This window comes from Mauremys mutica, chromosome 23, assembly GCF_020497125.1.
Source record: "Mauremys mutica isolate MM-2020 ecotype Southern chromosome 23, ASM2049712v1, whole genome shotgun sequence".
NCBI classification, from domain to species: domain Eukaryota; kingdom Metazoa; phylum Chordata; order Testudines; family Geoemydidae; genus Mauremys; species Mauremys mutica.
In genome coordinates, this window is record NC_059094.1 from 13,632,029 (window position 1) to 13,647,213 (window position 15,185).

The 15,185-nt window shown below is 38.9% G+C and overlaps 2 protein-coding genes across 7 annotated transcripts in view; one reads left to right on the top strand and one right to left on the bottom strand.

The window, feature by feature from the left end:
• Positions 1 to 4,241, bottom strand: part of GRHL3 (grainyhead like transcription factor 3) — a 211,551-nt gene extending 207,310 nt beyond the window's left edge. The window contains exons 1-2 of the mRNA XM_044997785.1: positions 3,257 to 4,241; positions 1,530 to 1,571 (exon numbers count right to left, since the gene is read on the bottom strand). The gene's annotated coding sequence lies outside the window, so the exon portion shown is untranslated. The remainder of the gene's footprint in view (positions 1 to 1,529; positions 1,572 to 3,256) is intronic.
• On the top strand, positions 3,514 to 14,830 carry SRSF10 (serine and arginine rich splicing factor 10). Of its 6 annotated transcripts, none has more exons than XM_044997800.1 (6): positions 3,514 to 3,587; positions 6,699 to 6,803; positions 8,498 to 8,601; positions 11,982 to 12,144; positions 12,446 to 12,499; positions 12,667 to 14,830. In XM_044997800.1, exons 1-6 carry the CDS (start codon positions 3,529 to 3,531, stop codon positions 12,962 to 12,964), a joined length of 783 nt encoding a protein of 260 aa, XP_044853735.1. In that variant the 5' UTR covers positions 3,514 to 3,528; the 3' UTR covers positions 12,965 to 14,830. The 6 variants fall into 6 exon arrangements, with proteins under 6 accessions (XP_044853735.1, XP_044853736.1, XP_044853732.1 ...); XM_044997801.1 differs by lacking the exon at positions 3,514 to 3,587 and adding an exon at positions 4,191 to 4,219; XM_044997797.1 differs by lacking the exon at positions 3,514 to 3,587 and adding an exon at positions 4,277 to 4,505 and having other exon boundaries at positions 12,449 to 12,499.
• Positions 14,831 to 15,185: the final 355 nt, after the last annotated feature.

Consider the following 15,185-nt stretch of genomic DNA (forward strand, 5'->3'; position numbering starts at 1 on the left):
ATATCTAATTCCTAGCCAGCAAGTGTCACTGCTGAGCTTTCTGTCATCACAATAGAAATATTAAAAAAATCTATAAAGTATTGTACACATTCAGCAGGTAATCGCAAAGAAAACAAAGCTGAGGCACCAAAAGCAATTAAACACAATGCCCATTAATTAAATTTTCAAAGTCTAAAATGATTAAGCATCTCAGTTTGTAACAGTCTTGGTGAGTATCGCTGGAATATTTGCTTTCAGATTTGACAGGTATCTGTACTCTTTCTGGGCTGAGGTATGAAATGTACAAGACTGAAGCATATGAGAATAATATCCCAGCATTTATATTGCCTAACTATCCCTCATTACAAACTGCATTCCCCTTTTAACACATTATCCTCCATCCCACACAAAATTTGCTATTATCTCACATTTGACATTGTCATTTAATTGGCCTGTGGTCATGAGCTGTCACCCCATCAGATCTCTGGTTTGGAATCACTGAATTTGCTCCCTAGTATATTCCCTACTAGGGCAGTCATGCCACTTATCAGGTCACCAGTTGTGTGGATTCTGTTATATATAGTGCCAGTTCTATTCTTCACCCACTGAAGTCAACGAGAGTTTTGTCAAGTGACTCAACTGGGAAAAGAATCTGACCTTCAACAAACATCACCACTTTGAAAGTGCCCTAAGTTAAATCAGAAAAAAAGCACTCTTATTCTGGGATAAGAGTGTCCACAGGGGAAGTTTTACCAGTATAGCTATGCTGGTAATTTTCCCTGAGTAGACAGGCCCTTACTCTCAGAGGCAATGCTTGTTGAAGATCAAATTAAATTCTCAATTGAATCATTTGAAAAAACTCCCATTGACTTCAATGAGATAAGAATGCCCGCACGGGGAGTTTTACCAGCATAGCAATGCCAGTATACTTACACCTGCATAGGTATGCTGGTAATTTTCCCCATATATACAAGCCCTAAAACTTGAGTACAGTGGGAGTTGCACATGTATACAAGACCCCACAGAGGCAAAGAGAGATGTTGGCCAGAACAAACTTGGGAAGAAAGCACTTTTAAAGTTTTGTGGTGCAAGAAACCATTCAACACAGCTTGGAAAGGTATGTTTGTAAGTTGCTTGGTAACTGTTACTAGCTAGATAAGGAAACAATACAAAAATTATTCAGTTGTATAACAGTAAATTCCCAGGAAACCACAATGCTTCATCAATCAGGTGCTGCATCTGTAAATTGCATTGTACAAGAGATTTGACATGTTCAGGCTCTTTTCTGAACTAGTCTAACAAAAAATATATTCACTTTTGTAAAATAAAATTGTAATCACAGGTTTTAAAACTTGTAAAAACATATGCTACATTGCTTTTCACGCATTATGACATACACATGTATTTATTTAGATTTAATTTAAATCAAGTGTCTAAAATGCTAAGCACGTATGTGTTTAAGAAAACACACAAACATACAAAAAGTTACATTGGGTTAATGCCTACAAAAGAGCTCCCCCCACAAACCCACTCAGACCCATTCAACTCACCAACTCAGTAAAAGTCTAGGAAAACAGTTGTTCGGCCACGCGCTGTAATGCAAAGGGAGATTGGGTTTCAGAACGGTAGGATGTTCTGAAAGCAGTACCTATCAATATATAAAATTAAAACTGTTTTTTTAAATATTTGTGTTTAAACCTCCATAATACAGTCTGAAAGCAAACACAGTGCAATGTCCAAATTATTTAACCTTAACATTGCCTACTACAGGGCTGTTCATAGCAATCTAGTCTCAGCACATTCCACTTCCATGTGAGAGATCTGAATTTGAATGTATGTCCTTTGTGCAGGTCCTTACTCCAATCTGTCAAGAACGGGGGGCCCTTGCTCGTATTTACAGTGAGGGGATGCTATCGCATAGCAGAGGCAATTTTGGGAAAAACTGGGACCATCCCGCAAAGAGAGTTGGTGATATGACCTCTTGGCAAAGGCAATCTGCAATGGGAAAAGCAATGGATTAACTAGGTGGAAATGTAGACTGGTTAATGACACAGGTGATGATTTTATGGTTTAGGTCAAGGGTCTTATGTTACTGGTTTGAGAAATAAGACATTATTTATAGATGGAAAAGTCTTGCAGTGAAAGAGAGATACATCCACCCTCTCCCAAAATCAAGTGAAATCATGTGCAATACACTTCAAGAGAATATTTATATAATTCCATCTTGTAATTCTGAACACTGCAGAACAGACATGGTCCATCTAGTTGAGAACTTTGTCTCTACCACCTGCCAATACCAGAGGCTTCTGAACAAGATATATAATTACTCCTGTCTACATGTATTTATTGCCACGCACCAAATACTGCCATGAAGCGACTTCAGTGGTTCCACATGGGTTTCTGAGGGCAGAATTTGGCCTACCAATGGATAGACACTTTAGTATTACACAGCTGCATTATGCTGTGCCCATATATGGTAGGTTTAATCCGCAACCATCTTTTCTGGCTTGCTATTACCAATTTCATGTTCTTTTAAAGAAGCTTTTGCGTGTGCATAGAATTTTATTGTATATTTATTGCACATTGTACTCAGCTCAAATGCCCACTGCTAGTAGGTATAGTGCAGGATAGTGTTAGAAAGGGAAACACCTATTATATAAATTACAAATTACTGTAGGTCAGGGTCCTTTTCTCTACTCTCAAAGAGCAAAGTACATCACGTGAGTCAAAGGCCAAAGATTTTACTCAGTGTTACTCAGACACAATAACCACCAAGACACTTTTCTATTTGGCAGAATGCAATACAAGGCCTCCTTTTCCAGGGATCTCACTTCCTCAACCTTGTCAAACGTGCAGTAATGACAAACCATTCTGGGCATGTGAGAGAGAACAACAGGATCTGAGTGGGACTGTGTGTTTGTAGCTGCTACAGATTTACTTGTGTTCCGCCATCTAAAATGAGGCAATAGCAAAGTCTGTTCGTTAAAAGGTCAAAGAAAGTGAATGCTGGTGGCTTGTGGTGACGTCTCCATCTGTTCCTCAGATTTGCTATACATTACCACACCCAATGTGATCTGAACCTCAACAGGTTTCTTTAATGAGCACTTCATTAACTCAGCCACTACAGAGGTTGATTTGAAGTCAGTGACCTCTCATTTATTTGTCTAAAGCACCATGCACAAGTAATGCACCGTGCACTGTACAATAGTCTTAATGCTATAATTATCCCCATTTTACATATGGGTAAAACAAAGTACAAAAAGGTCAAGTGACTTACCCAAGGTCACCTAGTGAGTCAGTAGCGAAGACAGGTATGGCACACAGGAGCCCTGACTCTCAACCACTTGCTCATATATCATGTGACTTGGGTTACCAGCTATTCTCTCCTTGAGTCCTGAAGACACTTTTTGGTCCTGCTAAGCATCCTGACTGATGCTTCTATGTGTAACATCATGACCTTCCACTGGGATGCAACAAGGCGTTTCTAAGGGTTCCAAGACGCAACGGCACCAAAATGTATGGTTTTGACAGCACCAGCTAAGAGGTTACATGTCAGCATTTTGGATGGTGCAGCATGTTGAGATTTGGACACCATGCAGGCATCCAAGGTGGGCTAGCACTAGCATTCCAATGTTACCTTGTAAATTGCCAGTGTCATGGTAAAGGGACTTATCCTGCCACAAAACATGTCGTTTGAGGCTGTGCACGCAGAATGCGGGATGAGGATTGGTGCAGTGGTCACCGTTACCCTGCATCACTGCACCTACCTGTGCACCACTCTGCCCTTGATTTAGGGCAGGGCTGTCCTGGTTTATTGTCTGGCTAGACTGAGGGGTGTGGTGCTTTACAGTAACGGTGTGGGGGGCTCTCTGCCCCTCACAGCAGCAGCCAGCAACATGGCTGAAGCTGCCCCTCAGGCGCCGGTTCCCCTCTCGCCACCTTCCCCATTTCTCGCCTGGGAGGGGAGAGTCAGGCGCGCGCTCAGCGCCTCAGCTCTGTTCTGGCGGGAAAGGGATCAGGCGGCGCGCACGGGCCAAGAGAACGCTACTGCCGCGCGAGACAGCAAGCGCGGGTAAAGCGGGCGCCATCGGGCAACGCATGCGCTGGATAAGTGGCGGGCGGTGCATGTGCGGAAAAAAAGAGGCGGGAGGATCCCAAGAGCAGGGGGCGACGCAAGGAGGATAGAGGGTTCGACGCGTGCGCACCGCCCAGAGAGGACTTGGCGCATGCGCAAAGCGAGGTGTGGCCGGGGGGGGCTGGCAGTTTGGCGCCTGCTCTCTTTCTTCCACCTCCCCTCCTCCTTGTTCGGGCTGCGCTCTCGCCGGAAGCGCCCCGCAGTCTCGCGAGAGGCGGCGAGGCCGTTGATAGTGGTGGCGCTGTCTCTCTCAGGAGAGTCGCTTCGCTCCTCTTTTCTCGTCCGCGTCTGGGCCCTGCCTGGGAGCCGCCGCCGCCGCCATGTCCCGCTACCTGCGCCCCCCCAACACCTCGCTGTTCGTGCGGAATGTGGCCGACGACACCAGGTGTGTGTAAGTGCGGGGGGGATCCAGGGAAGGGGGCTCGGGCAGGCGGGCGGGGGCGCTGGGAGGGGCCGCGGGCCGGAGCATGGCGCGAGGGCTGCGCGGGCTTTGGCGGGCTCACTAGGCCGCGCAGGCAGCCACCACATGGGAGGGGGGGGGTTCCCTGAGGAAGGGGAAAGGAGACCCAGGCCGCTTCCTCCTCCTTCCCCATCCTTCTCATAGCCTCCATTCTTCGCATGCCTCCCGTTTTAACCCTCCCTCCCCGGCTCACAGCCGCTTCACCCAGAGCACCGAGTTCAGAAACAGCCGAACAAAACCAGGGAGGGAAAACTTAACGAAAAGCGGGAGAGCCGTAGAGACCCCGCGGATTAACCTGCGCTGGCTCACCACGAGGCAGGGGTTGGGAGAGTAACCTGGAGGCCAGACTCTGTGCTCCAGGACATGTGTGCACCATCACGGGCAGCTCCCCAACGACCGCTGGTTTCAAATATTTCCCCCTCGAGAGTAGAGTAGAACCTCAGGAGAAACCGCGATTGCCGTGAGCTGAAAAAGCACCAGAGGTTCTTAGTGCACAGAAGCTGCGCTCCCCCCACACCCGCGCGTAGTGTTGTTCCTATTTGGATAGGATGTTACTGCGCTTAATTGTTCTGTAAAGTGTTGATTTTGTGAGTTTTCAGTAATTAGAGAGAAATAAACAAGGGGTGGAGTTGTCTAAAGTAAAAGTGAGATATACGTGAGATATACGTGAGACTGCTGTAACTTTTATTTCATCAAGCAGGGGAAGTACAGCATCTATTTTTCTCATTTGTAGTCTGGGTATTTTTAGCAAACTGCTTATGTTATCGTATTTCCCTGTTCTTTGTATTAAGTATATTTATATATTAAAGGTCAGAGATTTCTCTATAAATCCTATTTAAGTCAGTAAGAGTGTTGTTTTTGTGGAATGCAGGATTAAGGTCTACGGGTATATTGTTTAACTTGCTATCAGGAAAATAATGTACCGTAAAGGAGTCATGCAATAAATAACATTGAAGTAGAAATTATGGTATGGAGTAGGAGTTGCATTTTTTTCCCTATGATACTAATAGTTCTGAATTGGAAACAGGTTATGTGTGACGGCCTTTTTTGTGTGGTCACAAATATAATCACAGAGGAAAGACAGGTGATTAGTTTTAGAGTGAAACTTATTTAATGACCAGAACAGTTGAGGAAGAAAACTATTACATATAAATTTTGAAGAGAATGGGGAACCTATTTGGTCCCTTTCTGTAACGTGCCGTGAAAACTCTGTCCTTTGTACAGATACCATGATGTTGAGATTTCCTATTGAATCTTTGTTTACCTCCTGTGTTCTTATGACTGGTGTGTGTCATGCATTCTTCCCCAGACTCTGAGGAAGAGAGATAAATAGTGGTAACTTTTCATTATTGACTTTCCCAGCCATGACTATTTTATGCAATGAAATCTGTATGAGAGAGTTGATGATGTTGGAGGGGAAGAGGGGATGATTCCAAATAGCGACAGACCTATTGAACAGAATTACTCTTTTGTTAGATCACCTCCATGAAGCAATTAACTCTTAGTGGCTTGAATGGCTGCTTTAGACTAGTTTTGTTGTTTGATATATCTGAAATTCACCTGGTGAGATAGAATGATTATTTTTGAGGTTCTTTCTTGAGTTTCCAAATGTTGTAACTTTCTGTTTTCATGGTGCAAAAATGTGGAATTAGAAGTCTTAGAGAAGCTTTTTCTTAAATTTTTTATACCAGACCTGCTGTTTCTTCTTCTTTCCCACCCACCTTCAATTAATTCAATACTGTTTACTAAATACACCATTACATGTATTTTCTCCATTTACAGTTGCCCAATATTGAATTATAATGAGTTTTCAGATTCCAAGCTGCTAGCATAAAATTTTAATTATTCCAAGATTCTAAACACCTTGGGAGCTTTAGCGAAGCCCCTACAGTTGATGTATAATTCAGATCAGGTTTTTAATTCTGATTAATTTTATCACAAAGATTAATTACTCAGAATTTTTTTTAGTTTTTTTTTGTACTTCATCATCTAGTTAGTTCTAAAAGCATGCTTTGCCCATATTATTTGATTAAAGATTTTTCAATAGTTTCTTTAAATATTTCAGTTTGCAACTTAAATGTAAAAAGTGAGAGAATATATAAAAATGTATTTATGGTATTTCAGGTCTGAAGACTTGCGTCGTGAGTTTGGTCGTTATGGGCCGATAGTTGATGTGTACGTTCCACTTGATTTCTACACTCGTCGTCCAAGAGGATTTGCTTACGTTCAATATCCTTTCTTCAGATGGCTGATTAGTGAGGGGTGTTGAAGTTTGAAATTCAAGTTTGTGTAAGAGGTAACAAATCTAAATGAAAAAGCAGTTTACTTTTGTGTTGTTTCTAATGTCTTATTGTGGTGTATTCCATTTTTTTTGAAGATTAACTCCTCGCAAATTGCTCTTTACCTTTTTTGCAAAACTTTAAACCAGATCCAGTAAGATAAGAGCTATTTTGTTGAATATCTGTCACTCGAATTGATACTATATGATTTAAATGACAATTATCACTGACTCAGAAGTGTCTACCGCATTTTTAATATAACTGATGCTGAAAGTAAATTTGTTCTTGTGCTTAGCAAATTGTGGCTGGTATTCACTGTTAATTTAAAAACATGGAAACTGGAATCACTTGATCAAAAGCAGTTTGTATAAAAAATGAGGTAAACTTCTTTCTTTAATATTGTCCCCTAATTTACTGTCCTCTGTTGTTGCCTCAGAGAATGTAAAGCTGTACAGTAATGGCGACCCCAAAGAGAAAGCATGAAAGAACCTTTAGAGTAGAGTTCAACAATTAAGGCAAGTAGACAAGCCAAAGACCTCTTAAGGATCAGGCTTGAAGAGAAGGGAGAGTTTGGGAAAAGAAAAAGTAAAGAAAAGCTGGAAGAAGGACAAGCCATAATGGGAGACAAAGCTTCGCTTTATCTACAAAAGGGGGAAAAGGTTGTTTTTCAAAGTAAAAGATAAAGCCATCTGTCATTTTTGACCAAGCATCTCATGACAAGTCCTTCTGACAAGCACTTAAAGAGTTAAAGGTCAAGATGAAGTTGAATGGTGGCCAAGATTAAAGGAGTCATACCTGATGTATCCTACAGAATAACAGGTTTTTTTTTCTGTTTCTCATGTAAGTGGTAACTTGATAAATTATTCTGGTTTAGTCTGTTGACAGAACCTGTAATATTTCACTTGTGGGTTGTATTGAAATTGTAACTGTCTTGAATGAAATGCATTCATTCTTGGTTTATTTATCAAGATAAGTATACCTATATGGTACCCAGGAGATGATGGACGAAGTTGGTTATGCAGACCAATACAGATGATTTATTCTTTCAAATCAGCTAGACTGAGGAATTACAGTGAACAGTCTTATGGATTAAAGATATTGATGATTACATTATTGAACAACTAAGCCATAGCTTAATGTTCCAGTATATGCGTTATTCTTTAATAGAATATGGTGGTCTATATTTGAGTAACAATTGCTGAAAGTCATAATCAGTTTTAAAGGAGTAAGTGAAAAGGGGAATAAGTGTAATGAATGCAGAATTTTCACTTTTCACTAATGTTGCTTAAGCATTTTAAGAGTTAGCATTCTCCCCTCCTCCCTTTTTTTGGGGGGGGTAAGGCAAACCTAGAGAATCAGATCACTGATAACTAACCTTCTTTAACTACTTTTGATACATCAGTATGTATGGGAGAAAAGAAGGCTATGGAGTTACATGGTGATTGTTCATTAAAGGATAAATACTCTTGGTTGTACCCATATCACAAGATTTGTATTGTATTCCTCTCTCTAAAAATTCTCCTACAACCTTACAGTTAATGGGAGACAGTTTTTAGTGTGCCCTATAGCAAGATTAAAAATCCAGGAAAAGCTGTCAACTTGAAGTTAACTACTCAAATTCCCAAGTACCTTAACACTTAGCACATTTGAAGATGTCCGTGATGCTGAAGATGCCCTCCATAATTTGGACCGGAAGTGGATTTGTGGCCGGCAGATAGAAATCCAGTTTGCGCAGGGTGATCGGAAAAGTAAGTGCCTTTGTGTGTAGTATCAGTATATAGTTATATCCTTAATGTTAGGATAGTCAGAACGGAACGTCTTGCGTAAGTCGGGGAGCGTCTGTATACTATTTTAATATAAATTATAGGGCTGTCAGGCGATTTAGAAAAAACGAATTGAGTTGTTAATAATAGAATACCCTTTCTTTAAATATTTAAGGTTTTCTACATTTTCAAATCTATTGATTTCAATTACAACATAGACCACGAAGTATACAGTGCTCACTTTATATTTTATTACAAATATTTGCACTGTAAAAAAACCAAAATAGTATTTTTCAATTCACCTAATACAAGTACTGTAGTGCAGTCTCTTTATCATGAAAGTTGAACTTACAAATGTAGAATTGTGTATAAAAAATAACTGCATTCAAAAACAAAACAGTGTAAAACTTTAGAGCCTACAAGTCCACTCATTCCTACTTCAGCCAATTGCTCAGACAAACGAGTTTGGTTACAATTTGCAGGAGATGCTGCTGCTCGCTTTTTCTTTACAATGTCACCTGAAAGTGAGAACAGGCGTTCTCATGGCACTGTTGTAGCTGGCGTCGCAAGGTATTTCCGTGCCAGATGCGCTAAAGATTCATATGTCCCTTCATGCTTCAACCACCATTCCAGAGGACACGCATCCATGCTGACGACAGGTTCTGCTCAATAATGATCCAAAGCAGAGTGAACCAACGTATGTTCATTTTCATCATCTGAGTCAGATGTCACCAGCAGAAGGTTGATTTGGGTTCTGTAGTTTCCACATCTGAGTGTTGCTCTTTTAAGACTTCTGAAAGCGTGGTCCATGCCTCGTCCCTCTCAGATTTCGGACAGCACTTCAGATTCTTAAACCTTGGGTCCAGTGCTGTAGCTATTTTTAGAAATCTCTCATTGGTACCTTCTTTGCATTTTGTCAAATCTGCTGTGAAAGTGTTCTTAAAACGAATGTGTGCTGAGTTGTCTGAGACTGCTATAACATGAAATATATGGCAGAATGCGGGTAAAACAGAACAGGAGACGTATAGTTCTTCCCCAAGGAGTTCAGTCAAATGTAATTAACACATTCTTTTTTTAACGAGCATCATCAGCATGGAAGCATGTCCTCTAGAATAGTGGCCGAAACATACGAATGTTTAGCATATCTGTCATGTAAATACCTTGCAACGCCAGCTACAAAAGTGCCATGCGAACGCCTGTTCTCACTTTCAGTGACATTGTAAGTAAGAAGCAGGCAGAAAACTTGTTTGTCTTAGCGATTGGCTCAACAAGAAGTAGGACTAAGTGGACTTGTAGGCGCTAAAGTTTTACATTGTTTTGTTTTTGAGTGCACTACGTAACAAAAAAAAATCTGCATTTGTAAGTTACACTTAGATTGCACTACAGTACTTGTATGAGGTGAATTGAAAAATACTGTTTTGTTTACAAATATTTGCACTGTAAAAATTATCAAACAATATAAAGTGAACACTGTACACTTTGTATTCTGTGTTGTAATAGAAATCAATATATTTGAAAATGTAGAAAAAAGTCCAAGATATTTAATACATTTCAATTGATATTGTTTAACAGTGCAATTAATCACAATTAGTTTTTGAGTTAATCGCATAAGTTAACTCCGATTAATCAACAGCCCTAATAAATTAATATATTTACTTTGTTTCGACATCAAAATGAAATGTTTTGATGGTTCTGAATCCAAAATACTTAATTTGCATAATCAGTTTCACACTTAATATGGCATATGGTATAAAAAATCTTTGGTGTTTACCATATAATTGAAAGTAAGTAGTCTTATTCCAGTTTTAATAACAGAACTAATGTGGTTGTATTAAGTATTATTCTTCAGAAAATGGCTGATTTTAAGAATGCATTACAAGAAACTTGTAACATGTTAGTATTCTAAAACATGTATATGCAAATTTAGTCTATTTGTCTGATATGTCAGACAAGGATCTTGCAGTACAAAGTATCGGAGAAACAATATACCTGTTATGTTCTCCCACAAAAAATTGCATGAAACCCTTGAAGTAAATGGGAATTGTATGCATGCAAGGACAAAATTCAGTCCTGAATGTTTGGGTTTTTTTGGGGGGAGGGGTGGGATATAACATCGCCTTAAAGTTTCTTTAGGAAAATGAATTAACCCCTTACCATGCATTTGATAACTGCTAGTGCACACATCACAAGTGTGTGATTCCAGACACTGGCTTCATTGCAACATGGAAAATATTTAAAATATACATTGAAGCATAGCAGTGTGAGGTTAATATACCCAATATTGCTTCATATTTGGATGAGGGTCCTGCTAGTGAAGGCAGGGGCCTGGACTCGATGACCTTTCGGGGTTCCTTCCAGTTCTATGAGATAGGTATATCTCCATATATTTTTTATTTTATATTTTTTTAAAGGTGCATTTAATTCAAGGGGAAAATACAATATAGTAGTAGTAGTGTGCTGCTATTTCTCATCTCCCCTTGCCCCCTTTTGGGGGGAAAAATAGAACAGGACCAAGCCTATTTCCTGCCAATTTTGGTTGAAAGGTCATAATCAATTTATACTTCACTCTTGTTTACCTTTGTGTATAATCAGTTTCACCACTTTCCTTGTATAGTATCAGAGGGGTAGCCGTGTTAGTCTGGATCTGTAAAAGCAGCAAAGAGTCTATAAGGTGCTACAAGACTTTTTGCTGCCTTTCCTTGTATAGATTCCGTTGTTGGTCTGCCAAAAAAGGAGAAACTTTGTTTTCTATTTTAAAAAAAAAATAAAAGGCTGCAAAAATCAGTAGACTGTGGGGTGGGTGTAATACCTGAAACTTTTTGCGGATTTCTTTAAAAATTGACTAGATTTCTAGTTGACTGTCCTCTTAACTGAATTCAGAAATATCAACACATAATAGGGCCATGAAGCTCTACTAACAGGCCAACTGAAGATTATAAGATTTTCTCCAATGGGATAGAACCAGCATAACCAGCTCTTTACTACCAGTTGGTATATGTGGGCAGGGGTATGGCTGAAGCACTGCTACATCCAAGCAATACTCTGTTACCCAAATCATCATTCACAGCTGGCAACTGGACACAATTTACAGCAGCCCCAATGCTGCTCTAAACAGTAGTAATGGGGCATAAAGATGTTGTGCAACCATTTTTACATCTCTCACATGTGTCCCTTCCGGTCTTCATCAAAATGCATTGTCTTGACTCAGGAATTGAGCCCACTTAAATTGATTTTTGGAAACGGATGCCCCCACTAATGCATAATGGAAATTCAAAGGAAGGGGCAGGGAGAACTGATCTAGAAATTAGAAAGTTACATTTGATATTTTTTTAACAAAAATGTTAAATATTGCTATTTTTCTGCAGCTCCAAATCAAATGAAAGCCAAGGAAGGGAGAAACGTGTACAGTTCTTCTCGCTATGATGACTATGACAGATATAGGCGATCTAGAAGCCGGAGTTATGAAAGGAGGAGGTCTAGAAGTCGTTCTTTTGATTACAACTATAGAAGATCTTATAGTCCTAGAAAGTAAGTGTAGTGTTTGACTTCAACTACACAGCAGTCAGTTGGAGAAGAAAAAACATACTGACTATTTAGTTGTTAACATTTTGAATACTTTTTTTGTATGCTCACTTTGTAATCACATGTGTGGGAGTTACTGTATTTTGCATGCTTCATCAAAACAGAAATATTGAATGAAATACAATTCTGTGCTTCATATTAAAGAATTAAAAGCAAATGCACATCTCAAAAAAACTAAACTTATTAATCATCTATATAAATACAAAGGTATTTGTCACCGTTTACTTTTTCTGATGTACCTTTTTAGCAGTAGACCTACTGGAAGACCTCGGCGTAGCAGGAGCCGTTCGGACAATGATAGGTAAAAAAAAATAAAAAATTTTACACCGTTTAAATTCAGAACTAGATTACTATAATCCTTAACTTTAGATTAAAAAATTTACTCCTGCAAAAATGGTTTAAAAAATGTACTAGATGTCTAAGAATAGCATTTTTATATTCAAATCTCTCTCCCCTTTATTCTGATAGGTTCAAACACCGCAATCGATCTTTTTCAAGATCTAAGTCCAATTCAAGATCACGATCCAAGTCACAGCCCAAGAAAGAAATGAAGGCTAAATCACGTTCTAGGTCTGCATCTCACACCAAATCTAGAGGCACCTCTAAAACAGATACTAAAACACAGTATAAGTCCAGCTCAAGATATGAAAAGGATCCGAGAAAAAAAGAACCAGCTAGATCCAAATCTCAGTCAAGATCACACTCTAGATCTAGGTCAAAATCCAGATCACGGTCATGGACTAGTCCCAAGTCCAGTGGCCTCTAACAGTGTAACCATCTTGTTTTTAGGCATGAATCATTCATTTACACACAGTTCAGTTTTCTTAAATTATCAGGAATATGATGTTGCAACAGTGCTAAAAAGAACTTCTCTTTTTGTCAGTTTTCCCTGTAGCAGGCAATGGTTATAATTAAAATAACAGTGTTGAGAAGCCACTAAGAGAGTCCACTTCGTGAAATGTCATGGGCAGCTATTGATTTGATTGTGGTGTCTGTGTATATTTTTGTAAAGATTTGCATTTTTTGATGCTTAAAACATTGGTGATAACTTGATTGACCATAATTTGCAACATTGTCCTATTACAATTTCACTCCCACATAGAAATTGGTACAAATTGGTGTGGAGCAGTTAAACTAGCAGTTTAACTTGTTCTTCAGTATTAAAAGTTTGCAATATGAATGGAAAACTAGGCAGCTGTAGTGCAATGCTGTCTGCTGTGAAATAGACTGGCAACATTATGTTTCCATTGTTTAAAGGGAGGAAATCTCTATTTTTCATGCCCACCCTACAGCAAGTAGACACATGGTGTTGAAGTTTCTTGTTAACCCCACCATCTGTAGAGATGGTACTAACATTGCATATAGTATCTGGGGAGAGTCACCGTCTTGAGGATTCATGGGGGATCACGCAGTGTCATGATAGTTGTCAGGAGAGGGCTTCATTGTTTTTACCCAGCTGCTAATATTAGCTGTTTAACAAAAACATATACATTTGAAAATATTAAGGTCACATTTAAGCAAATGACAGAGCAGCTACAATATTAGGTTAATGTGTGTACATTTTACTCAGTTTTTGTATCTATTCTAAATTTTAGTGAGCAGTTAATCATAAATTGCTTAGTTTCCTGCTGTTAGATGCAAGTAGCTTGTTTCAAGTTGTGTGTGTACAGTATATAAGAACTAAACTTTTATGCCAATTACTCTTGTGGTTAGTTGGTGCATTCATAGATATCAAACTCTAGCCATCTCTCTATTTTGTGAATAACTAAAGGATTGCTTTTACACTTAAAAATTTATCTAGTCAAACAAGCCTAAATTACATCCCTTCATCCCCAGACTGGACAGTGCTTTGGTTACAAGGTTTCATTTTAAATTACTTACAGACAAATCTTTCAAGTTGGGTGTGAATTAGAACTGCATCTCTAGCTATTTTATCACAAATACAGTATCTTGAGTAAACTAATGTGAAAAATAGTACAATACCAGTATGTAATCTCACAAGTATTTCTCTGGAAGGCAAGATGTTTTGTTAAGAAAATGGCTTCTGGCTTTGAATTTAAATAGGGAAAAAACAAGCCAGTGTCAAACACCTTATGTTCCTTGCTGTCTATATAGTAGTGTATGAAGACGTTGGTGAAAAGTTTCCTTTTTTGAGAATTACTTTTAGGTTTTGGTTTTAGTAATTTCAGCAGGGCCATTGAGGAAACAGACAGCAATACTGGCTGTTGAATGTGCTTAAGGGGTTGATTCTAGAACCTTTGTATACTTGATAGTATTTCTAACTTTTTTCTTTACTCTTTGCAGTTAATGTTCATGTTCTGCTATGCAATCATTTATATGCACGTTCCTTTAATTTTGTAGACTTTCCTGGATGTATAGTTTAAAAACAACAAAGTCTATTTAAAACTAGCAGTAGCGTGCAGCTCTAGCAGAGAAAAGTTGTGGGATTAAACTTTGTATTTTCTTTCATATAGGGGCTTCTAAAAAGGTATTTTTATATGTTCTTTTTAACAAATATTGTGTACTACCTTTAAAACATCAATGTTTTGATCAAAATAACTAAAGACCCAGCTTATTTTCTGCTTGCTGTAAATTTAGCAAACATGCTGTAATAAAAAAAAAATGAAGGAAATACTGATCCACTGGAGTTATTGTAGCTTTAGAAAATTTGATTCTAGAGCAGCGTTAGGAACAAGGCCATGCATCCTCTGTGAAGTCAGGTGCTTCTTTAAGGTTTTAGTGGTAAAGTAGAACAGGAATCCATTTATTTTGTCTGTCTAGATACCAATGTACTTTTTTTTTTAAAGAGGGTTAATGTGTGAAATAATGTTAAGTGTATCTTTGGCCTAATAATGCAAAAGAGATTTATCCTAATTTCCATGATCAAGGTTGCTTAACAAATATACAGATTTCCCCCATTTGTCATATTTGAGATAATGCAGTAGACAAATCATGGGTTGTTAAGCAGAATTTAAAGATGCATGAGG

Bases quoted from the DNA above. Each gene is read 5' to 3' on its own strand.
- SRSF10 (XM_044997796.1), top strand. From the start codon at position 4,435: ATGTCCCGCTACCTGCGCCCCCCCAACACCTCGCTGTTCGTGCGGAAT. The intron at 6,804-8,497 runs ATATCCTTTCTT...AACACTTAGCAC, and splicing joins AGAGGATTTGCTTACGTTCA to ATTTGAAGATGTCCGTGATG. The intron at 12,145-12,445 runs GTAAGTGTAGTG...GTACCTTTTTAG, and splicing joins AGATCTTATAGTCCTAGAAA to CAGTAGACCTACTGGAAGAC.